This window comes from Saxophila tyrrhenica (assembly GCF_035928015.1).
Source record: "Saxophila tyrrhenica strain CCFEE 5935 chromosome Unknown scaffold_32, whole genome shotgun sequence".
Classification (NCBI taxonomy): Eukaryota; Fungi; Ascomycota; class Dothideomycetes; order Mycosphaerellales; family Extremaceae; genus Saxophila; species Saxophila tyrrhenica.
The window spans coordinates 45,172-67,474 of record NW_027041764.1 but is presented as its reverse complement, the minus strand read 5'-3'; the positions used below and the strand labels follow the sequence as shown (position 1 = coordinate 67,474).

The 22,303-nt window shown below is 56.2% G+C and overlaps 10 protein-coding genes across 10 annotated transcripts; 4 read left to right on the top strand and 6 right to left on the bottom strand.

Annotated features, from left to right (window-relative positions):
• Positions 1 to 461: 461 nt before the first annotated feature.
• LTR77_011137 (uncharacterized protein) lies at positions 462 to 2,310 on the top strand (the record flags this gene model as incomplete). The annotated part of the gene is made up of 3 exons (XM_064808349.1): positions 462 to 987; positions 1,036 to 1,191; positions 1,241 to 2,310. The coding sequence occupies 3 exons, from the start codon at positions 462 to 464 to the stop codon at positions 2,308 to 2,310; spliced, it is 1,752 nt and encodes a 583-aa protein (XP_064653492.1).
• A 53-nt stretch (positions 2,311 to 2,363) lies between these two features.
• LTR77_011136 (uncharacterized protein) lies at positions 2,364 to 5,089 on the bottom strand (the record flags this gene model as incomplete). Its single annotated transcript, XM_064808348.1, has 5 exons — positions 2,364 to 2,909; positions 2,997 to 3,196; positions 3,307 to 4,339; positions 4,447 to 4,981; positions 5,031 to 5,089. The coding sequence occupies 5 exons, from the start codon at positions 5,087 to 5,089 to the stop codon at positions 2,364 to 2,366; spliced, it is 2,373 nt and encodes a 790-aa protein (XP_064653491.1).
• A 412-nt stretch (positions 5,090 to 5,501) lies between these two features.
• Positions 5,502 to 7,820, top strand: MAK5 (ATP-dependent RNA helicase; the record flags this gene model as incomplete). Its single annotated transcript, XM_064808347.1, has 1 exon — positions 5,502 to 7,820. One exon carries the CDS (start codon positions 5,502 to 5,504, stop codon positions 7,818 to 7,820), a length of 2,319 nt encoding a protein of 772 aa, XP_064653490.1.
• A 79-nt stretch (positions 7,821 to 7,899) lies between these two features.
• LTR77_011134 (uncharacterized protein) lies at positions 7,900 to 9,355 on the bottom strand (the record flags this gene model as incomplete). The annotated part of the gene is made up of 2 exons (XM_064808346.1): positions 7,900 to 9,151; positions 9,207 to 9,355. The coding sequence occupies 2 exons, from the start codon at positions 9,353 to 9,355 to the stop codon at positions 7,900 to 7,902; spliced, it is 1,401 nt and encodes a 466-aa protein (XP_064653489.1).
• A 255-nt stretch (positions 9,356 to 9,610) lies between these two features.
• On the top strand, positions 9,611 to 10,585 carry COQ5 (2-hexaprenyl-6-methoxy-1,4-benzoquinone methyltransferase; the record flags this gene model as incomplete). Its single annotated transcript, XM_064808345.1, has 1 exon — positions 9,611 to 10,585. The coding sequence occupies one exon, from the start codon at positions 9,611 to 9,613 to the stop codon at positions 10,583 to 10,585; it is 975 nt and encodes a 324-aa protein (XP_064653488.1).
• A 105-nt stretch (positions 10,586 to 10,690) lies between these two features.
• MED7 (Mediator of RNA polymerase II transcription subunit 7) lies at positions 10,691 to 11,716 on the bottom strand (the record flags this gene model as incomplete). The annotated part of the gene is made up of 2 exons (XM_064808344.1): positions 10,691 to 11,527; positions 11,651 to 11,716. 2 exons carry the CDS (start codon positions 11,714 to 11,716, stop codon positions 10,691 to 10,693), a joined length of 903 nt encoding a protein of 300 aa, XP_064653487.1.
• Positions 11,717 to 11,805: 89 nt separating this feature from the next.
• On the bottom strand, positions 11,806 to 12,966 carry LTR77_011131 (uncharacterized protein; the record flags this gene model as incomplete). Its single annotated transcript, XM_064808343.1, has 3 exons — positions 11,806 to 12,283; positions 12,342 to 12,593; positions 12,650 to 12,966. The coding sequence occupies 3 exons, from the start codon at positions 12,964 to 12,966 to the stop codon at positions 11,806 to 11,808; spliced, it is 1,047 nt and encodes a 348-aa protein (XP_064653486.1).
• Positions 12,967 to 13,770: 804 nt separating this feature from the next.
• On the top strand, positions 13,771 to 17,136 carry DOA4 (ubiquitin-specific protease doa4; the record flags this gene model as incomplete). Its single annotated transcript, XM_064808342.1, has 1 exon — positions 13,771 to 17,136. One exon carries the CDS (start codon positions 13,771 to 13,773, stop codon positions 17,134 to 17,136), a length of 3,366 nt encoding a protein of 1,121 aa, XP_064653485.1.
• A 158-nt stretch (positions 17,137 to 17,294) lies between these two features.
• LTR77_011129 (uncharacterized protein) lies at positions 17,295 to 19,232 on the bottom strand (the record flags this gene model as incomplete). Its single annotated transcript, XM_064808341.1, has 2 exons — positions 17,295 to 17,417; positions 17,496 to 19,232. 2 exons carry the CDS (start codon positions 19,230 to 19,232, stop codon positions 17,295 to 17,297), a joined length of 1,860 nt encoding a protein of 619 aa, XP_064653484.1.
• An 846-nt stretch (positions 19,233 to 20,078) lies between these two features.
• Positions 20,079 to 22,010, bottom strand: LTR77_011128 (uncharacterized protein; the record flags this gene model as incomplete). Its single annotated transcript, XM_064808340.1, has 8 exons — positions 20,079 to 20,350; positions 20,400 to 20,469; positions 20,524 to 20,670; positions 20,725 to 20,967; positions 21,022 to 21,503; positions 21,532 to 21,724; positions 21,774 to 21,872; positions 21,927 to 22,010. The coding sequence occupies 8 exons, from the start codon at positions 22,008 to 22,010 to the stop codon at positions 20,079 to 20,081; spliced, it is 1,590 nt and encodes a 529-aa protein (XP_064653483.1).
• Positions 22,011 to 22,303: the final 293 nt, after the last annotated feature.

The window sequence follows — 22,303 nt, the reverse complement described above, 5'->3', positions numbered from 1 at the left end:
AGACTGTGGAGGAGACTTCCATCGTCTCATGGATTGGATAAGTGACGCGAGCGTCCGTCGACTGGTTCCGGATAGGTAGAGCGTTTGTGTCGAGAGACAAAATTGGCTGGCAATTCGAAGGCGAGCGGGCTGGTCGTGAGAAAAGGCGTTCTCTATACGCTGCTTGGTGGGATACATCATCTGCATCGAGAAACAGATCAGGCTGTCGGATATTCTCGTGAGCATAGAGTGTATTCCTGTGGGTGCGATCGTCTGCGACCAGGCTTCACGGAAGGTGGAGACGATGAGAGCGGGGATGAATCGACGTCACCGAGAGTTTGAACAACAGCCCAAGCATTGATCAAGACTTCTTAGATCTTTCCAATGTTGTCTCAGTGGGCATGAAGCTCCATACCGAAGTACGGTTGAGATCCACAGCAGACACATGAACAGCTACACCCCTCGCCAGCGTCTGATTCGCCATGAGACCATCGACCAGCGTTTTGGTGCACCTGCTTGGGTTACTCTGCATATCCCAATGCAGGCGAAGCAATGCCGAATCAACCATTGTTTACCATAAAGACCAAGAGGTCTCCTATCAAGGCGTATGCGACAATAGCATCGAGACCTTCCTAAGCATACCCTACGGACAAGATACAGGAGGCGAACACCGCTTCAAGCCACCTCGCCCATACGTACCTCAACCCGGGTCTGTCATCGACGCTCAAACCAACGGTCCAGCATGCCCACAACCGCATGGAGCGTTCTCTTTCCCTCTCTACCTGTCCAATATCACGGACATCTCCGAGGACTGCCTTCATCTCAACATCTACCGGCCGAAAGGTACATCGTGCAACGACAAGCTACCCGTAATGTTGTACATCCACGGCGGTAGCTTTTTCTTGGGCTCCAAGGATGAGATCTCCATCCAACCTGAAGGACTCATCCGAAGGTCGGTGGGGATGGGGCAGCCAGTGTTGGCGGTTTATATCAACTATCGTTTGGGAGGTGTGTCTTCTTGACAACGAATAGTGATATGATACTGACCTCAGGCAGTATTTGGCTTCGCTCAGTCAACCGCATTGAAGAGCGAAGGCTCGGAGAACGCTGGTCTGCGAGACCAAAGACTGGCCATTGAGTGGACGCGAGACAACATCGCCCACTTCGGAGGAGATCCAGATCAGATCACGATATTGGGGCAGTCGTCTGGAGGTAAGTGCACCCCTATCGTCATATCCAACCACATCCTGAAGTGCCGTAGGTCTCGCTGTCGGCATGCAAATCATGGCATACGGCGCAAGCAAGCCCGTCCCCTTCCAGCGGGCGTCGTGCGAAAGCCAGGCCCTTGAGCCAGGTATCACCGGCCACTTCACGCTTGACGCCATGGGAGACGTCGCCGACTACACGGGCTGCAATACGAGCTCCCTGCAAAGCGCGGAAACGGTTCGTTGCCTGCGCGGACTCGGCATGAAGCAGCTTCAGCATGCTCAAGAAACGACTCACAGGGATGGCCCTGGGGCGAACATAGGTGACCAGTGGCTACCTGTGGTCGATGGAGAAGGAGGATTCTTGCCCGATGCACCGTCTAAGCTCATTGCTGAAGGAAGGTTCGCTGATGTCTCGTCGGTTATGATCGGCTGGTGTGAAGACGATGGCAACTACTTCGTCGGCAAGCCAAAGACAGATGCAGACGTCTTCAAGTTCTTCACCCGCTACCTGCCAGCCATGACGCACAAGAACGTCCGTAGGCTGTTGGCGCTATACCCTGCCTCTGACTTCTCCCACAGTCCGTCCGGAGACCTGCCCGCTCAAACCTACCGCGCCGGCCGGATACTCCGCGACATCGTGTTCACCTGCCAACCAATCCACTATGGCCAGGCCATCGCCAAAGCAGGCGGGGACGTCTATCTCTGGGACCAGAACCAGACGATGTACGACGAGATTCTGACTTCGCTGGGGACGCCGGGCTACGGCGTAATCCATACTTCGAACTTCGCCTACCAGTTCGGCAACCTCTCGCACTACGATATCGATAACTTTCCGTACCACCCCAACGAGTCAGACTTCGCTTTGCGGGACCATCAGAGCAGCTCGTGGGCGTCTTTCGTGAAATTCGGGCATCCTTCTGATGCGAGATATCGGACGCTGAAAGGTTGGCAGCCGGGGGTCTCTCAGGAGGATGATGTCGATGTGTATGTGATTGGAGGTCCGCATGAAGGCCTGTTCGCAGAAGACGGGCCAGGGTCTGGACCTGTGTTCGCCGCACAGAAGTTGAAGGAGCGATGCGCGTTCATCAACTCTCCTGAGATTATACGGCAGCTGCAGTATTAATGGTAAAGGTGTGTGTCGAATGAATGCATGAATTAATAGCATCCTAAGAGCGATCACCCCTGCCCGAATCCCTCCAAACCCAAATTAAGCGCGTCGTCCAGCTTCTTCGACAGCATCTTGGTGCTGGAGTACCGTGGCAAATACAACGTCCCAAAGCATGTCGAGCTCGACGGCAGATCGTTGGGATTACCGTGCGACTGCCCATGGATCTGAAAAGCAAGATTACCCACTCCGGCAGCCGGTATCCGCTCCGCAGCTGTGACGAACTTGATAAGCTGCATCTGCTTCTCCTGCGACCACGCAGACACAATGCGCCAGAAAGACTGGATGTAGCTAGAGCTTGCTCTGTAAGGCTCACCATACTCAGTGGTGCGGCGGAGCTCGTCGATGTCGATGTGCATTGAGCCTTCCATGATTTCTTGAAAGTGTCGTGGTGTGATGAATTTCATCAGGTTCGGGTCGATGACTGAGAAGAAGCCGGCGTGGAAGGCTTTTAGTTGTGGACTGACGAAGCCGTGGGTGAGCATTGCGGTGTACGAATTCGCGTATTGAACGCTGTTCTCCTCGGTGATTTCTTTGGGTTGCTGGGTCGCTTCGATCTGAGGAGAATTGATGTCAGTGAATGCCGCATGACGGAAGATTCGTGATTTATGAACACTCCGGGAGATACAGTTGCCGGTACTCACCAGTTTCCAGCCAGGCCACGCATCAGATATGGATTTGAGATCCACTGGTTCGGCAGGTCCTTCTCTATGCGTTGCTGCCTGTATTCGCGTCGCTTCGACAATGTGTAGCTCCGCATCTCGGTCGTCGTCTGTTGCGTGCTTGGCTTCTGATATTGACAGGCGCAGACCGTTCGCCTCCAGGGGGAATACGAGTTCGAGGCCTGGTAATGGGTGTCGGTCAGCGAATGGTGCATACTCAAGCGGCAAAGACAGCGCTCAATGGGCTTCTAGCAGAAAATCTGTAGAGATTGACAGAAGCGTTATTGCGTACCTTGGCCGCCTTCATCTATGATGTTATCCAGCGATCTCGCAACAGTTGGCCACCCGTCGCGTATCCAATAGGTTCCAGCAACGTTGTTGTCCTGGAACAAGCGATAGAACACCAGCGGTAAGCTTACCGGCAGGGGTATGCCGTTATAGAAAGCCAACGCAAACAGTACACCACAAAGCTCAAAATGATAGAGCGGCTGTAGACTACCAGCACGGAAGTAGCTGTAGCCCGACTCCAAAGCAGTGAACATCTGCGGCTCCTCTTTGAACAACTCTCTGTAAACCAAGTTGAAGAATTCGATCTGAACACCTCCAAGGTCCTGGCCAATGGCATCATCGTCTGCTTCGCTCATGCGCACACGAAGCGGGAGCAGGAGCTCTGTTTTTCGACGTTGCCATAGTTGCATGAATGCATCTTCCAGTGCCGTGGCGCGGCTGACGCTGAGCAACAAATAGTGCTGTTCCTGATGCTGAAGTCGAGGGTCGAGGGTCACCTCGTATGCGTTCCCGTATGTGCGAAGGTCTCGATTGACATTCGCCATTCCTTGGGTTTTGCTCATGCGCATATGGTGGTAGGTGCGAAGCCAAAGCGCCTTGTCCGCGGCGGTGAACGGGTTTTCAAACTTCGGTAGAACGGCCATGTCGTTGCTTACCTTCTCCATCCGAGGGTCGCAGAGCGCTGAGATGGTTTGCGCCACTTTGATAGGATCCAGCTGAGCAACCAAGCTAGGCATCTTATGCAACTTATCGGCCGCTTTCATGTCATGGTTGTGCATCTGGGCATCATGCATCACTGTCAGAAGAAGTAGCGCAACATAGGCCACGCTGTCTTTGCTCCACAACAGCTCGCCGTTCCAGGTACGCATGAATGTCTCCTTGAGCCATAGTACAAAGACGCTTTTGGTCATCGTGTCCATGGGAGCCATCAGCTCCCGTAGAAAATCCGTGGTCGCAGCTGAAGAACGTATACAGGTTCCCAGAATCAGCAAAGTTCGATCCAATAGTTGCTGTGCAGGCCCGAAGTAGAATCGGTCCTAGAATGAACAGAGTAGTCAGCAAGTGTCTCGATCGAAATGGAATTAAGACTGCCTAAGAGCGCTGCATGTTTTCTAACTCTCAACAACGAGAAGAGTCCACATACCCCTATGCGCTGGCCACGGTTTTTGTCTGGCTCGTAGATAGCGAAGAAGCGCATGCCATTGCGAAGGATCTGAGAGAGGTCCAAGTCACCAACTAGACAGTCCTCCACATGTCCCAAAGATTTCAGCCTTTCGAACTCGGACAGTTTTTTACGCCACGTCCAGAGGTGGCTCAGAGAGTCATCGTCAAAGAACGGTTGTCTGGCCGCGAGCTGGTCAGAGGTGCCTTCTGCAGAACCATCTCTACTTCCAAGAGTACTGCGGACAGCCGCAGTATCGCTGAGTTGCTGCGTGAAGGAGGATGGGTCTCGAGGCGGCTCCGGCTTGACGCTGCCATCGTCATCATGTTTGGGCTGGTACCTTGAGCACAACCGCGATCTTGGTTTTGGTCCACTGACGAGGGTCAGAGCTACCGTACGAGCGGACCGCGCTGTGTACCCGCGGGTTGGTCGGTGAGATGTGTTCCTTCGGCCACTTGCGCATAGTGTCTCGTCACAGGTACGATCGCCGCAGCCCTTGAGGAGCTGTCCGACGTATCTAACTTAAGTTAGTGGACGCGCCTGAAGACCTGAGCAAGGTGACAGACCTCGATATGAGCTGTTGTACGGCATCCCGGCCAGATGAGTTCTCCGATACGTTGTCCATCTTGGCCCCTGGAGAAGGCGTTCACGGCATGTGCTCTGCTACATGTTCTCGGAGGAATAGACGTTCCGGGATGATGCCGCGGTCAGCAGGGACGGATAACGCTACGGTGAGCGCATCTTCGGGTTAAAGAATAATCACAATGGTCGCTCAGCCGGAGTTCACCTCTGCCATTTGCATCTTTGGTCGAAGAATGAAGTGACGTGAGCAGCGAGGGGATGTGTGGTCTTGACGTGTGGCGTTTGTTGCTACTTTAGGTTAGCGCGTGTTTGCGCCACACCATGTGAAATTTTGGGACTTCACATCTCGACTTCATGAAACTCGTCCTGATCGACGCTTAAGAGGATACCGCAACTACAACTTTGGAGGCGAATTTCTGGACCATCGGTGCTTAGCATAAGCGCGCATCGCGAAGATGGCGGCTACGTCAAACAAACGGCCTTTGCCTTCCAAGGTGGCATCCATGAAGGATCGAAAGCGGCGAAAACTGGATGGCAACGCTGGCTCAGCCAAGGACAGCAGCAAAACGATAAAGTCCAAGGTACCCGCCAACTTATTGTCATGGAAGAGCGTATCTATGCCGGACCACATGGACGATTACGAAGGCTTCTTTGGGTTGGAGGAAGTGGACGATGTGGATGTTGTACGGGATGAGGGGACGGGGCAGATTTCATTCAATGCGAAGCCGAAGCCTGAAGGTACGAAGGAGGCCAAACCGAGGAGTGATAGTAAGGATTCTGGACCGGAGGATTTCGAGGAGGATGATGCGGAGGCGGGTGGCGAGGTTGAGGAATGGTCTGGTTTTGGCGACGATGACGAGGTCCCGGAGAAGCCTACTGAGGCCAGGGAAGATGTCTCAAAAGCACCGCGGCAGCCTAGCAAATCTGAGAAGAAGCAAAAGCAGACGCCAAAGTCCAATGCTGCGTCGGGCGGCAACGCCACGAACGGTGCTTTCAAGGGCCTGGAGGATGGCGACGACGAATCCGATGAGGCCGATATCTCAGCATGGCGCTCGCTTGACCTGTCGCCGGATACCTTGTCTTCCTTGTCAAAGCTGAAGTTTGCCAAGCCCACGCCTATACAGAAAGCAGCCATCCCAGAGATTCTAGGCGGTCACGACGTCGTTGGCAAGGCATCTACGGGATCTGGAAAGACGCTCGCTTTTGGTATTCCGATCCTCGAGACCTACATTGAGCAACGTAGCAAACGCAAGACCGGGCAGAATTCGCCACTTGCGCTCATCCTTAGCCCAACCCGAGAACTGGCGCATCAACTAGACAAGCACCTGACAGCGCTCTGCTCGAATGGAACGTTTGAAGGGCCGTCAATCGCGACACTCACAGGAGGCTTGTCTGTGCAAAAGCAGCAACGTCTGCTCAAACATGCCGACATCGTGATCGGCACGCCAGGCCGGCTATGGGAAGTTATCAGCGAAGGCCAAGGTATTATTCGGGCAATCCAGGGCATACAATACCTGGTCGTGGACGAAGCAGATCGCCTCCTGAGCGAAGGCCACTTCAAAGAGGTGGAAGAGATCCTAAATGCACTCGACCGTACCGACATAAACGACGACGATGACACAGAACCCACTTCACCGCAACCGAACACCGCAGAGAAGCAACCCCGTCAAACCCTCGTCTTCTCCGCAACCTTCGACCGCAGCCTCCAACGCAAACTCGCCACCAAGTCCGCCCCCACCAACAACAACCTCCTCTCTAACAAAGATTCCCTCACCTACCTCCTCTCTAAACTCAACTTCCGCTCCCCACCCCCCAAATTCATCGACGTCAACCCCGTCAACCAACTCGCCTCCAACCTCAAAGAAGGCCTCATCGAATGCTCCGGGCTGGAAAAGGATCTCTACCTCTACACCCTGCTCCTCCTGCACCCGAACGCGCGGACCCTGGTCTTTACGAACTCCATCAGCGCCGTACGCCGCCTCACCCCTCTCCTCCAGAACTTGAACCTTCCAGTCCTGCCGCTGCATTCGGGTATGCCGCAGAAAGCCCGCTTACGCTCTGTCGAGCGCTTCACCGCCTCGAAAAGCGATAGCAACACGAACGCCAAAACGGCGAGTATCCTCGTAGCCACCGACGTAGCGGCCCGCGGCCTGGACATCCCCTCCGTGCAGCTAGTAATCCACTACCACCTCCCCCGCGCCGCGGACACCTACGTCCACCGCTCCGGCCGCACGGCGCGAGCCGGCCAGACTGGCTCAAGCATACTCATCTGCTCACCCGAAGAAGTCGCCGGTGTGCGTCGTCTCGTCGCCAAGGTCCACGCCACTTCCGCAGATGAAGGAAAAAGACAAGGCTACTTCATCCGCACCCTCGACCTCGACCGCCGCCTCGTCTCCCGCCTCAAACCCCGTGCTACTCTCGCCAAAAAAATCGCCGACGCCGGTATGGCGAAAGAGAAAGGAAAACGCGAAGACGACTTCCTCAAAGCAGCGGCGGAGGAACTAGGCGTTGAATACGAGAGTGAGGAAGACGGGAAAGGCCGGCGAGGACGTGGGGCGGGAAGGAAGAAGAAGGAGAAGGCGGGACGGGAAATGGGGAGGGAGGAGTTGGGGGCCATGAAGGCGGAGTTGAAAAGTTTGCTGGGGAAGAGGGTGAATGTGGGGGTTAGTGAGCGGTATTTGACGTCTGGGGGGGTGGATGTTGATGAGTTGCTGGCGCAGCAGAATAGTGGCGGCAGTGGTTTCCTTGGTGGGGTGCAGGATCTGGGGATGTAAGAAATCAATCGAAGGGGGTAGATGGCGGCTCGTGAAGCGTCTGGATCTAGATATCTCGAGGATAGCCAATCATTTAACGTCACCGTCCGTGCGCTTTCAGAAGTGCATCCACACTCCCCATCCCACCCTCGAACTCCGAAACATCATACTCATTCGGATACTGCTCGACCAGCCTCTTCACCCTTGCCAACTGCTCCACCTGCTCCTCCGTCATCTCCGCCCACACGTCCGTAATCAAGCCCGCCAACTCGGGCTTCTTCTCCTTCTCCGCCGCGCGATACGCTTTGAGCACTTCTTGTCGTAGATCGGAGCGCAGCGTCTTTTCCTTCTCCTCATCCCAAAGATCCCGAGACTCAAGGTACTTGCGCAGACGAGTTATAGGGTTATCCCTTCGTTTCCAGTCCTCGACTTCGACCCGCGCGCGGTAGGCGAAGCTGTCGTCGCTGGTGCTGTGGTGCGAGACGCGGTAGGACATTGCTTCGATCAGCACGGGCCGACCGCCCTCGGATAGAGCGAGGTCCCGGGCTTGCTGTGTGACGGCGCGCATGGCGAGGACGTCATTGCCGTCTACACGCACCGTGTCGATGCCATAGCCCACGCCACGGGAGGCGATGCCGTCGCCCCGGTATTGGTCCAAAGTGGGTGTGGAGATGGCGTAGCCGTTGTTACGACAGATGAACAAGACAGGACAGGACCGGGTAGCGGCGATGTTAAGCGCGGCGTGGAAGTCTCCTTCGCTCGCGGCGCCTTCGCCGAAGTAGCAGGCCACTACTCTCCCTGGCTCGGTGGGGTTGCGCTGGTTCTCGAGTTTAAGGGCATAAGCCGCTCCCGAAGCCTGCGGGATCTGTGTGGCGAGAGTGGAGGAGACGGTGTGGACGTGCTGCTTGCTGCTGCCATAGTGTACGGGCATGTTGCGGCCTTTACCGAGGTCGGTGCGGGTGGAGAAGCATTGGTGGATGAATTCGGAGACGGTGGTGCCGCGGTGCAGGAAGACGCCGTGTTCGCGGTACTGGGCGAAGACGGGGTCGGAGGGGAGCAGAGCGGAGGAGGAGCCGACGGCGATGCCTTCTTCGCCGGCGGAGACCATGTAGAAGGAGACTTTGCCTTGGCGTTGGGCGTCGAACATAATGAGGTCCATGATGCTGACGGTGACCATGTCGCGGTAGATTTTCAGCATCTCTTCAGTGCTGAGGTTGACGTCGCGGGAGTTGTCGACTACGACGCCCTCTTGGTCGATGTAGCGGTATGTGGGCATGGCGTCGTCTTCGGTTGCCCGCTTGAACTCGAGTGAGGTCGTGAAGAGGGAGTTGACGGCGCCAGGGAAGTTGACTCTGGTCGTATATCAATACATTGTCCTTCCGTGCGTAGTGTCTATGCTCTTCCTACCGATCTGACCCAGGTCTCTGGCTGACCGAACTCCATCTCTGCTGGCATTGCGCGCACACCATCCCTCCCCTCTGCCTGTGTTGTCTCAATGGGGGCGCGGACGCCGCCAGCGTCCCTCGCAAACTCGTGATCATTCTTCGTGACGCCATCTTGGCTCCGCAGAATGTGCTGTCACATCTTTCGTCCGGTCTGTGTTGCTCAAAAAGACCGACTTTCTGAGGACTCGACGTCCGCTTATCCGCGGCTTCCATCTTCTCCACACTGATTGTACCGACCCCACGCCAAGAGGCGGCTCTGCGAGCGTGGCACGTTAGCGCTATCTCTAATGTCAAGCTTAAATGACATTTTCCAGATCGTCACCACCTGCATCTAGACTCTCGCAGTGACACCGATTGACACCAACCATGTCATCCCTCTCTCTTCGCGCTTCCAAGCGATTCAAGGCCACTCCACCGACATTTACACCATGGGTCTGCCACGCCTGCCGTCAGCGCCGCACATTCGCCTTCACCACCCCCTTCAACCAACAACAACCACCACCACCTCAGCAGCAACAACAAGATGACAACCCAACGCACTTCGGCTTCGAAACCATCTCGTCCTCCCTCAAAGCCTCCCGCGTTGGCGCCGTCTTCTCCTCCGTCGCCTCCAACTACGACACCATGAACGACCTCATGTCCCTGGGAATCCACCGATTATGGAAAGACCACTTCGTGCGGAGCTTGAACCCTGGCATAAGACCCACATCCGGCAAAGAGCAGGAAGGTCAGAGAATACTAGATATCGCAGGCGGAACAGGGGATATCGCACAACGCCTCCTCGACCACGCCACAACCATCAACGGGGATACAAAGACGCACGTCACCATCTCCGACATCAACCCCGCCATGCTGTCCGAAGGCCGCAAACGCTTCGCCGCCTCCCCCTACACCACCGCCGACCGCGTAGACTTCCTCGAAGCCAACGCCGAAACCCTGCCCACCATCGAGTCCAACAGCATAGACCTCTACACCGTCGCCTTCGGCATCCGCAACTTCACGCACAAAGACGTCGCCCTCAGGGAAGCCTTTCGCGTCCTGAAACCCGGGGGCGTATTTGCTTGTTTGGAGTTTACTCCGCATCTAAATAACTCGTTGCTGGATGCGGTTTATAAGCGCTGGAGTTTCGGGGCGATACCGTTGATTGGGCAGGTGGTGGCCGGGGACAGGGAGAGTTATCAGTATTTGGTTGAGAGCATTGAGCGATTTCCACGGCAGGAGGAGTTTAGGGATATGATTAAGGAGGCGGGGTTTATGGTACCGGGTGGTGGGGAGGGAGAAGGGTGGGAGGATTTGAGTGCGGGGATTGCGGCGGTGCATAAGGGTGTCAAGCCTGTGTGAGATAGCTTCTGGGGTTGTCGACGGATAGATTTCGCTTCTCTGTACCTGTTGTGAATCATACGCCAATCTGGGCTTGTGAGGTGCCCTATCACGCACCACGTGCCATTATCCTTCCGCCATACACTCCGCCATCCCCCTCCACAGCCCTCTCTGCCTCTGCCTCTCGCTGTCCTCTCCTCCCGCGCCCTTTTGCCCTCTATCGTCCTCCTCTCCCTGCTCACCAGCCCCCGACTCCCCCAGACTTTTCATCAGTTCCTCCACCTTCCCTCCACCATCCCGTATCCTCTGAATTTCATTCCTCAACCCCTCCACCCGCCCCTCAAGCATCAGCACCAAACTCTCCCTCGCCTGGTGCGGTCGATACCGATTAATCAAATCCTCCATATTAAACGCCAGCGTCTGCAGATCCTCCACTTTGTCCTCGAAACCCTCGGGATTCACCGCTAAATTCCCTATCAGCGAGAGATAAGTCGTGAGCAGCGAGCGCGCGAGGCTGAGGAGAGGAGGTTGCGGATTCAGTTGTGTGTCTGGTGGAGGGGAGGGGTAGAGTTGTTCCACGCCTGCGTCGGCGAGGGAGAGGTCAGGGGCGGTCAGGTTGATGGGGCGGGCGAAGGTGGTGTAGGTTGTTGTTGGTCGGGGTGGGGGGAGGAGGTAGCGGAGTTCGGGGGGCAGGGAGAGGATGTCGAGGTCGGGTTTGCTGTCATGGTTGGTGGTGCTGGTGTCGCTTGAGTTGTTGTCGGTGCCAGTACTGTCGCCGTTGGGTTGTGGGGTTTGTTGGCTGGCGTCTTTCTGTAGTCGGCGTAGGTGTGAGAGGTTGGATTTGGTGAAATGGTGGTAGAAGGGCGGTGGAGCTGGGAAGGGCGCGGCGATGGGTTGGGGTTGATTGTCGGCCATGTCTGAGGTTCTGGTCTTGGTGTGTTGGCCTCGATGTGTTGGCGGAGGCTGTGTAGAGGGTGGAGAGCAACAAATCGAGGTCCGAACGGAGATCGACAAATTAAGCTCAGCTTTAGAGATGGAGCTAGTGCGTCACGAGCGCGGGTGAATCTGGGGTAAAGTGAATCTCACATGTCGAGGACCGGTTGAGAAGGTGTCCGTAATGATTGTGGGATACGAGTGGAACAGCTTGTTCATTTCAGTGAGGAAGCACAGGTCTCCACCCAGGTCTCGACATGCCCCATCTCATCCCCCAAGGCCTTCCCTCAACCCTATTATATCGATCCTCACCAAACAGTATACCCCCCATCAATCCGACAATCCGCCCCCGTCATAAATCCACTCCCCTCCCCCGCCAAGAACACCGCCAAGCAGTTCAAATCATCCACACCCCCCAACCGCTTCTGCGGCGTCAATTCCACCCAAATCTTCTTCTGTGCCTCCAGCGCCGGCACCCGGTTGAGCGCCGTATCCATGTACCCCGGACTGATACTGTTCACTCGGATCCCGTGCTCCGCCCATTCTGCGGCCAGAGATTTTGTGAGCTGAATGACCCCGGCTTTGGAGGCGTTGTAGCTGCATTGGGACTGTGGGAAGTTGACGATGGAGCCGGACATGGAGGCGATGTTGATGATGCTGCCGCCTCGGCGGGAGGAGATCATGTGGGCGGCGCAGGCTTGGGCGGTGATGAAGGTGCCGGTGATGTTGATGTCGAGGAGGCGGCGGAAGGCGGGGAGGGGGTAGGTTTCGGCTTTGATGTTGGAGCTAGTGAGTCCAAGATTAATTGATGCGGGTGGAGCGGAGAGGAGAAAGGGAGGCTTACTCAGCGATCCCGGCGGCGTTGATGAGGATGTCGATGCGGCCGAAGCGGTCGGCGATGCTTTGGACGGTCTCGTGTATTTCATCTTCATCCCGGACGTCGACACGGTAGAAGCAGGCATCGATGCCGGTTTGCCGGCTGAGTTCTCGTGCTGACTGGTCGCCGATGTCTTGCTGGACGTCTAAAATTGCGAGGCCGCGTACGCCGGATTCTGCCAGTGCTTGTGCCATGTTCAGTCCGAGGCCGCGGCCCGCCCTAATAGGGGATGTCAACACAGCGGTGAGAGGATCTGCTTGTCCTTCGTATCTCACCCAGTGACAACAGCAACCTTATCCCGCAGAGTGAACTTGTTCAGCGTCGGCGTGAGCAGAGGGTACACGTTCGAGCTCAGCGGCATAGCAGCCCTTCCAAAGTCGGCTCCTGGAGGTTTGACGGGTGCATTGCCCTGAACCCCAACACCGACTTCTTGCTCCGTCAACTCATCGCCTTGGTAGCCGAGAGCTGAGATGGAAGGGTCGAAGAGTTTCGTTGAGGTGTTGTAGGCTGCTGGTAATGGTCGTCGTTGGAGCTTAGGGAGGAGTCTCAAGGTTGGGCGAGTGGCGTTTCTCAGAACGGAGCTGGCCAGCATGATGCTCCGTCTGAGGGGTGATGGTATGATAGGGCCAGCTGAGGACCCGCAGGTTTGATACAGGAAGATAAGGTTGTGATTGAAAATGGATGAATGGTAAGGCAGTTGGTGATTTGAAGGAGACGATGTTTTTTTTAAAGAGATGAGACGAGCACGTGGAAGATGAAGAAGAAGTGGCCGGCCATCGTACCTGCGCTGCTTCCTTCAGACTGAAGACCGAGACAGAGCGGCTGATGTGCCGCGTGTTCCATTGGTATTAGTACAAGGAAAGACCACTGGCGAGGAAGGAGGAAGGCAACTGCTGAGATGGCCGGAAGAGATATGAGCCAGCCCATTTCGTGCCTTTGGCAGCATGAGCTTCGCCGGCTCAGCAAACGGGTGCGGTCCACGTCGCCAGCGATATCTAGGCCATAATATTCCTATAGCTAGCCTTTCAAAAAGTCAACGAGTAGTGGTGATGTTGATGGAAGAGAGATAGACTTTCAGGCGTCGAGATTCCGCTTCGAGCTGCGCCACCGAGCGTCATCCTCATATGTCGAAGTCGACTCCAACAACATTTATACTTTCACCTCGAGGTACTACATCAGCGAGCCAACTCTATCACTCTCTCTGGACAGCCAGCTTCTCATCTCCTTGGTCTACCAACAGTCGCCCAGACATTGCCACCCTAGCGCCCTCGAGAAGTGTCGCCTTTGTCAGGCTCATACCTACACCCACCTCCGACGACGAGACAAAGGTGGCGGGGGAGATAGCGAATGGCGACAACGAGATGATTACTGGTAGAGCAGCCTACGGATCGCGAAGATGAGCGCGGCGACGTACGCACCACAGCCGCCAAATGGCGGGCCAGCCGGTCCAGGCGGCTCGCGACCTTCGAGCGGCGCCGGCTTCAACGGTGGGGAGCGCAAGTTCGCCCACCTGGATGACCTGAAGCGCATGGCGCTGGAAGGCTTCCATCGGAATGGCTCGGCTCAGCAGCTACTCCAGGACGCGGACGTCGCGCTCAACCAGTCCACCAACCTACTCGACTTCTCCCGGAGGCCCGATCTGGCATACGTCGAGTACTTGAGGGCGTTCGAGATTGTGGCGGAAGTACTGCCGCATCACAAGAGCTGGCCAGACTTGAAGATGGACAATGGAGGCATGAATCAGAAACACCAGCTGCTGCTGAGGAAGTTGAATGTGCAGGGCGAACGGTTCCAGAAGATCAAGGAGATTATTGTGAACAACAACCGGAGGAGCGGCGTGCAGCCGACATCAAATGGGGCAGGTCCGTCATCAACGGTTGGTATGCCACCACAGCAGAGCGGAAATGGGGTGAATGGAAATGCTGGAGGGCAAAAGATTAAGCCTACACCTTCGCCGAAGCCAGAGAGTATGCATGCGAAGGCCGTACCGCCCGCGACGACTATCGCGGCAGCAGGAGATGCCCTCAAAGACCGTCTGGCCGCTCTACGCACCAAGAACGCAGCAATAGAGACAGGTCGACCGGACTCCCGAGGTTCCACTCACTCTTCAATACATAGCTCGCCAACTTCAATCTCGATGCCAAACGCGGGTGACTACGGCAGCAGAGACTCCTTCGACAGTCTGACAGGTGGTGTTTCACGACTGTCGATGAGCTCCGCACAAAGACCGCTGGGACCCAGAGGGATGCCGAACGGTAACGGAGGGCCACCATTACCAGGCAAGCTACCACTCAATACCAGCTTTGCTGCCATGCCGCAAGAACCGAAAGCCACGTATAGCCCAGCGAGGAACATGCAAGCACAGGGCAACATCGACCTGCCTCGGCAGACACCTAGGAGTTTAGTGTCGACCAGCAGCAGGAAGTCTTCGCTGGCACCCTCTTCATCCGCCTCGTACCATGCACCAAATGGCGCTCAATCGTCTACAGAACCGGGCGACTACTTCCCACCACTTTCTCGTCCTACCTCGAACTCGGTACAGCCTGGCCAGCTCCCTCGACGGAGGTCGGTCAATGCGCCTGAGACCAGCATCAGCGCTCAACGGCTCTACGACTATCTAGATCGATACAACGTCCTTCTGCTCGACTTCCGGCCACGTCAAGAGTTCGATTACGGCCACATCTTCCATCGAAGCGTCGTGTGCATCGACCCCATTCACGTTACACGAGGCATGAGCGCCGATGAGCTGCTGGATCGCATGGTGATCAGTCCGGACATTGAGCAGGAGATGTTCATGAACAGGGACAAGTACGACATCATTGTGTACTACGATACTGGAACGCGGTCGGAGACGTTCATGACCCACCCTAGTACCGAGTTGGAGACTAAGCTGAAGTACTTGCATGAGGCACTTTTTGATTTCAATCAGGATAAGCCATTGCAGCGGCCGCCCATACTACTTGTTGGAGGCATCGATGCTTGGGCGGATCTAGTCGGATCGCAAGCATTGGCGACCAGCGACACTTCGTCCAGAGCCAAGCCTGGCCGGCCTCTTCAAAGACGGCCAGTCCCAGGGCCGTTACAGAATCGCAAGCGAAGACTGAGGGAATACAACCCGCTTGACGAAGACGAAGAGCGCAAATGGCGAGAACGGGCGAGAGCTGAGAGTGTTGTGCTAACGCCTCCTGCCGTGACCGAAGAACCGGAAGGACTACCAGTAGACGGCATCCCAGAAGAGGAAGAGGAGCCGTCAACGCCGTACAACGCTACTATTGATAGCTTCAACCAGCGATTCCCGGAGGCTGGCGAGCTGGATCGGTATGCTTTTGGACCGTTGGAGCCGAAGCGCGCACCGCCTGCGCCGCCTCCGAAAGTGCCGCTCGCAAACTACCCGCGCGCACCTCCGGCTTCTGTGTACCCATCAATACCTGCGCGGCCTATGCCCGCCGCGCCACGGCCGAGCTATACTGGTGTCTCAGATCGTGCTGGCGCGCAGAATGTCCCTGCTGCTCGATCTTCCAGTATGGTGCCTTATATTCCTGCGAAGTACCTCTCAAGCTCGTTCAAGATACCCCAGACTGGCCTCATCAACTTTAGATTCACCTGCTACATGAATGCAACGCTGCAAGCTTTGTCCGCCACAAAAGCACTCAGCATCTTCTTCATGGAAGAAGCCTTCCGGAAGCACATCCAGCGAGAAAACTGGAAAGGAACCAAAGGCATCATGCCCGAACTCTACGCCAACGTCATCCAGTCGCTCTGGAAAAACGACGTCTCCTGCATCAAACCCACCTCCTTCCGCAAATTCTGCGGCCGCCAAAACAGCGAATGGATGAACGACAGCAAAGAGCAAGACGCCAAAGAATTCTTCGACTTCCTCCTCGACTGCCTGCACGAAGACCTCAACATCCAATGGTCCAAGCCCCCGCTGCGCGAACTCACCACCGCCGACGAAATCAAGCGCGAGCGCATGCCCAAATCCGTCGTCGCCCAGGTCGAGTGGGCCCGCTACACGCGCCGCAACCAGTCCTTCCCCCTCACCCTCTTCGGTGGCCAGTACAGCAGTCTACTCCGCTTTGCGGGATGCGGCCACACCAGCACCACTCACGAAGCCTTCTACGCCCTTTCGGTGGAAATCCCGACGCACATCCGCGACCGCCAAATTACCCTCGACGACTGCATCCGCTCCTTCTGCCAGGAAGAACGCCTCGACGTGCAGGAACGCGCGAAATGCGACCAGTGCAACGAACGTCGCGACTCGACCAAACAGCTCACCTTCACCCGCGCCCCGCAGTACCTCGTCATCCACTTCAAGCGCTTCAACCAGTCCCGGCATCGGGCGACGAAAATCGACGTCCCCATCGACTTTCCCCTCGAAAACTTCGACCTCGGACCGTACATGCTCCCTTCCCCCTCACAATCAGAATCCGAGCTCATCGCGAGAGACTACGGTAGCGACTACCTCCGTCCCGACCCCACGATGACGGGTCCGTACACGTACAGCGCGTACGCGGTCATCCGCCACATAGGCCGGGACATCGAGAGCGGACATTACACGAGTCTGGTGAGGGATTTGGGTAGGAGTACGTGGAGGTGTTTTAACGATGACAAGTTTACGGATTTTGAGCCGGGCAGGGGCGGGTGGAGTGGCAGGAGTGCGGTGCAGAATCATGAGGCGTATATTGTGTTTTATCAGAGGAATAATGGGGTCGGGGCTGGGGGGCAGCCGCCTTTGGGGCCGGGGGGTGTCGGGAAGATTTAGTGTGGTGAATGGGACTGGGTGAAATGTGTACTTGTGAGCGTTCTGAGCGATGCATCTGGGCATTGATGTGATGATGGATAGTGTTGTGGTATGCATGAGTGCACGAGCGATGAAATATATGTGCTTCTGAACATCGAGATCTGAGTCCTCTATCCCACTCAACCCATCAGACCTTCTTCACTCGCCTTGATTTGGAGTGCCAGAAAGCGGGAGTAGATCCGACACAGCGCCAGACTACCCCCCATAAACCACAACTTCGGATGTCCCGACGGCCGCCACATCTACACCAACACATTAGCAAGCACGCCCCAACCCCCAACTCCTCATCTCCGTCGAGAAGAAGAAAGACAAAGACTCACCGCATTGACTTCCCCCTCCTCATCCAAATCCCAAACATCCTTCGCCCGCTGCGCCACCTTCTCCCCCAACGTCTTCCTCAAAGTAGTCCGCATGTTATCATACCCCGTCGCCAGCACCACCACATCCGCCTCCAACTCCTTGCCACCCTTCAACACCAACCCTTTCTCCGTGAACCCCTCGATGCCGTCGGGGCTCTGCTCGACTTTGATCTTGCCGTCGATGATGAGTTGGCTGGCGCCGACGTCGATGTAGTACCCGCCACCGCGCGTGACGTATTTGCGGTAGATGCCGCTGCCGTCGTGGCCGAAGTCGAGTTTGAAGCCGACTTTGCCTAGACCTTCGATGTTGGCGCGCTCGGCGGCTTTGATTTTGTCCGTCATCCCGACGTTCAAGGCGAATTGGACGGGGATGGGGAGGGATTGCCCGGCGATATCGGCGTCTTCCGTTGGAGGGCCGTGTTCGTCGTACATGCCTTCGTGGAGCATGAAGAGGCCGGTTTTGGCGGAGATGACATAGGTGCCGCTGCGTTGGAGCATGGTTACTTCTGCGCCGTTCTCGTGGTAGTTTTGCGCGATGTCGTGGCCGGAGTTGCCTGTGCCGACTACGACGACTTTCTTGCCGCTGACGTGGGACTGCGTGCTGGCGTCCTGGTGCTGGGAGCCGTGGTAGACGGTGCCGGCGAAGGAGTCCTGGCCGGGGAAAGAGGGGATTTTGGGCTCCCCGGCGTGGCCGGTGCACATTACCACGTGCTGGGGTTTGAGGTCGCGCGTGCTGCCGTCGGCGCGGGAGATGGTGGCGGTCCACGAGGAGGTAGAGTCGTGGTACTCGGCGTTGGCGACGCGGGATGCAAGCCAGATGTTGAGTTCCATGGCGTTGGCGTAGATTTCGAACCAGTCTGCCAACTTGTCTTTGGGCGTGAAGAGCGGCCAGTTGGAGGGGAAGGGCATGTAGGCCATATGGGTGTACTGCACGGGGTCGTGGGTGACGAGCGTGCGGTAGCGGTGGCGCCAGTTGTCGCCGACGCGCTCGTTCTTGTCGATGATCAGGCAGGAGAGGCCCATAGCTTGGAGGCGGGCTCCGAGGTTGAGACCGGATTGGCCGGCGCCGATGATGAGGACTTGTGGCTCTCCGTCGAGGAACTCTTTCTGGCGCTGTCGACGCTCGTACCAGTTGCCCTCCATTGGGCCGCCTTTGAGCGATTCATTGCCGCCGTGTGGCCTGTTCTCACCGGCCGCCTCCACGCAGCCCTTCAAGTCTTGGAGAGCCGTGTACAGCATGTGCGCCTTGAATGAGCCGTTGGGCAGAGCGACAAGCCTGACCATGCCCTTGCCTGAGCCGACGCCCGTCTCAAAGTGGAACATGGACTCCACCCACTCGAGTTGCGGGATTGGTTCCTGCCTGTTGGGTGCGAACTTGCCGCTCTCCTGCATTTTGATAGACCCCAACTTCACTTTTCCCATGAGCGGCTCAAGGAATTGAGTGATCTTCGAAGGGCCGCGTAGAGTACGGAAGTCCCATGTCAGGGCCAGGTGGTCGCGGAACCACCCATCCTCGTGGAAGAGTGCGGCGACATTGCTCGCACTGCCGCTGTCGAAGGCGGATTGGAAGGCTGAGAGCCATTGTTGGACGGCTTCTGTGGGAGACTGCTGTACTTCTTTTATAGAAACATCAGGGAGGCTTTTGCTGAGTTGCGGGAGGGTGATGTCGTGCGGTTGTGCTACGATTGGGGCGGCCATGGTGAGGAGCTCAGAAATGATACAGAGAGAAGACAAAGTGCAAATAACTCAGAAAGACCAGAATATCTACCTATCGCAGCTGGGGAAGCGTATTTGTACCTGTCTTTACTTACCTGCCCTCCGTCAAGACCGTCAATGACCCACGATGCTCGTCACCGAGACCGCTGACAGGGTCGCAAGAGCTTCCGTAGCTAGAGGCGCTGGCATCGTCGCATCTTCGCCGTCTGTCGGTAGCCTGTGGGTGTGGTCATCCGGTGTCTCGTTGGAGTTCTTCTGTGGGTATGAGAGACGCGGAGTCGCAAGTCGAGTGGCAAAGATGGGTCGTTGCGGTGGGCAGGTCCGCCGACGGGCCATGTCGAGACCGACGCGGCCAAGCAAGGTCTCGGACGAGAAGGTTTCGCGACCTTCTCTGCCACGTAACCTGCCGGAGTACCTTTGCCATATCATCGGACACCAGCTCCGATGAAGTGTTCTGGGAGAACCAGGACTGAATCTGGTCGACGGCATGGTCATGAGTGCGGCACATCACGTACAGACTTACATTCACCAAGGCATCGAGTCGAATTCCAAGTCTCGGGACAGTTGGTGTTGCTCGTGTCCAAGGGACAGCTTCTTTGCGAGACCGTGTAATACTTTCGTTCTTGTAGTTGTATAAACGAACGGACCTGAAAAGAGGTTGACGAGAGAATCGGGAGCAATGGAGGAGCTTGGTTCGGGTAACAATATCAAAACGTTCAGGAGTCAATTCTCGAATGCATGTGTCGCAAAGTTCATTGTGATTGCCTAACTATGCCATTGGATGCGTAGTACAATCACCGCCCCCTCCAGTAAAGCCTCCAATGCCGCCTACTTGGGCACCTCCTCAACGTGGCTGATACCACTCAACTTGCGATCGAACACTTCCGCCTCCGTCGTCATCTCAATCCGCCTTCTCTCAGCATCAATCGCCTCCTGCGGGCGTTTATGCTGCTTGGCGACCTTGTCTCCAATGCGGATGATGGTGGTGTGTCCAGAGTCGCGGTCGAAGTAGGCGTCCAAGTCTTCGAGTGTGCGGTTCGCGGTTTCTGGGTAGAGGAAATAGACAACGGGCAGGAAGACGACGTTCAGGACAGCGAAGACTAGGGACGTTAGTTCGGGGGGAGGTTTGGGATGGGGTGTTTGACGTACTAATGTAGAAGCGGTAGCCCAGGTTCCGGATGCCGACAGATGTGAATTGGGTGCAGACGAAACCGAACAGCTACAGGAGCGGTGTTAGCAGCAGACCTTGAACGACTATGTTTCCTGGGCTCACCCAATTCATGCTAGTCGCAGCAGCAGCGCCACGGACTCTCATCGCTAGAGAATTGATCTCGGCTTGGTAAATCCAGGGCACCATGCCCCAGGTGCATCCAAAAGCTGCGTAGTAGAAGAACAAGAACGTAATGGCAACGGCTCCCCACTGCACGAATCGTCAGCCCATCGCATGCGAGGTCAGGGTGTGCTTATGTCTTACCTGCTGTGGTGCAGTAGCCAGCAGAGCCACAGAGATGGCGACCATAATGTAAGCGAAACCTTGCAAGCCCAGACCTGACAGCATGAGGAATCGTCGGCCGGCTCTCTCGATGATCCAGAAAGCCATAGCGGTGGATATGCAGTACGTCGTTGCGTTGACGCCGGTCAGAACACGAGCCATAAGTGCGGTCATTCCGAGGTTCTCCTGAAGGATGATGCTGAAGTAGTAGTTCAGTGCATTGATCTGGCCATATAAGTCAGTAAGGTGTCGTTGAAATAGGGCTATTTGAAAGCTTACACCGCCCATCTGCTGCATAAACTGTCCTCCCATACCCAACAGCATGCGCTTGAGATGCGACGATCGATCTCTGCAAAGGATGACCTGCTTGAACGAGATCTTCGACTGCCGCTCAATCTCCAGCGCACCACGAATAGATTTGTACTCGTTTTGGACCACATCGTCGTCGGCGGTCAGACCCTTGCCGAGATATCTTCGCAATGACTCAATGGCCTCCTCATGTCGATCCTTGAGCATCAGCCAGCGAGGTGATTCGGGCACCAGAAACAGGAAGATGATGAGCACGATAGCCGGAACGAGCTGGAGAGCGAACGGAATCCGCCATTGTCCCGAGTTGTCCAGGAAGAAGGTCCCAAGGGTCAGCCAGCTGGCGATCATGTAGAAGACGACGTTGTGCAGGACTACGATGACGGACAGTTTGCCTCGTCGTGAGCCACGGACGGATTCGGCTTGGAAGACGCCGCAGGTTGCTGAGGTCATGCCTGTTTTTCGATCAGTACAATAGCATACCTCGTTCTCGTGCGTAGATACCATTGCCGAGTCCATTGATCACCCTCCCAAGCATGAGTTGTTCGAACGCGGTAGCCGAGAATTGAAGAATTGCTCCGATGCTGCTGATGGCTGCGCCAACTCGTAGAGTGTTCTTACGACCAAGCTTGTCGCCGAAGAGAGCGGCGAGGAGACAGCCGACGAGGTTCCCGAGCTGCTCTGATTAGCTGTGCACCGCACACGTCTGGTAGTCTGAGGCATACCGAGAAGATGCTGGTAAAGGTGCCTTCGATAACAGGAGTTCTAATTTGTGGAAAGGTGTCTAGGAATCGTTCGCTAACCAGGATCCCGGCGATGATGCCCTGTCAATTGTCAGTCTCGTTCTTTGAACGAGGAGGTGGTTGTGTCGGACATACCTGCTCATACCCATACCATGCCTGAGCAGCCGCATTGGCCGTCGTCAAGACGACCTCAAGCGCGTAACCTTCAAATTGGATCATGGTGAATGACTTCTGTGGAGGAGGCCTTTGCCAGCAAGATTATAGCAGCCGACAAGCGCGACATGTCTGCCATTATATAGTTCTAAACTGGGGTGTTGTGGGCCGTCCCCAAGAGCCCCGGCCGGGCATAGCCTGGGGTACAGGAGACGACATCCGGGCAGAGATCGGCGGTAGCATGGCGGTATGCACGTGGTCAATGACTCGGGTAGGACGTGAGGTGAAACCTACGGCAAGGTTTGGGCGAAAGTGCGGCTGTAGACGGAGTGAGGCTGTAGGGTCGGTGGAGAGGGGAG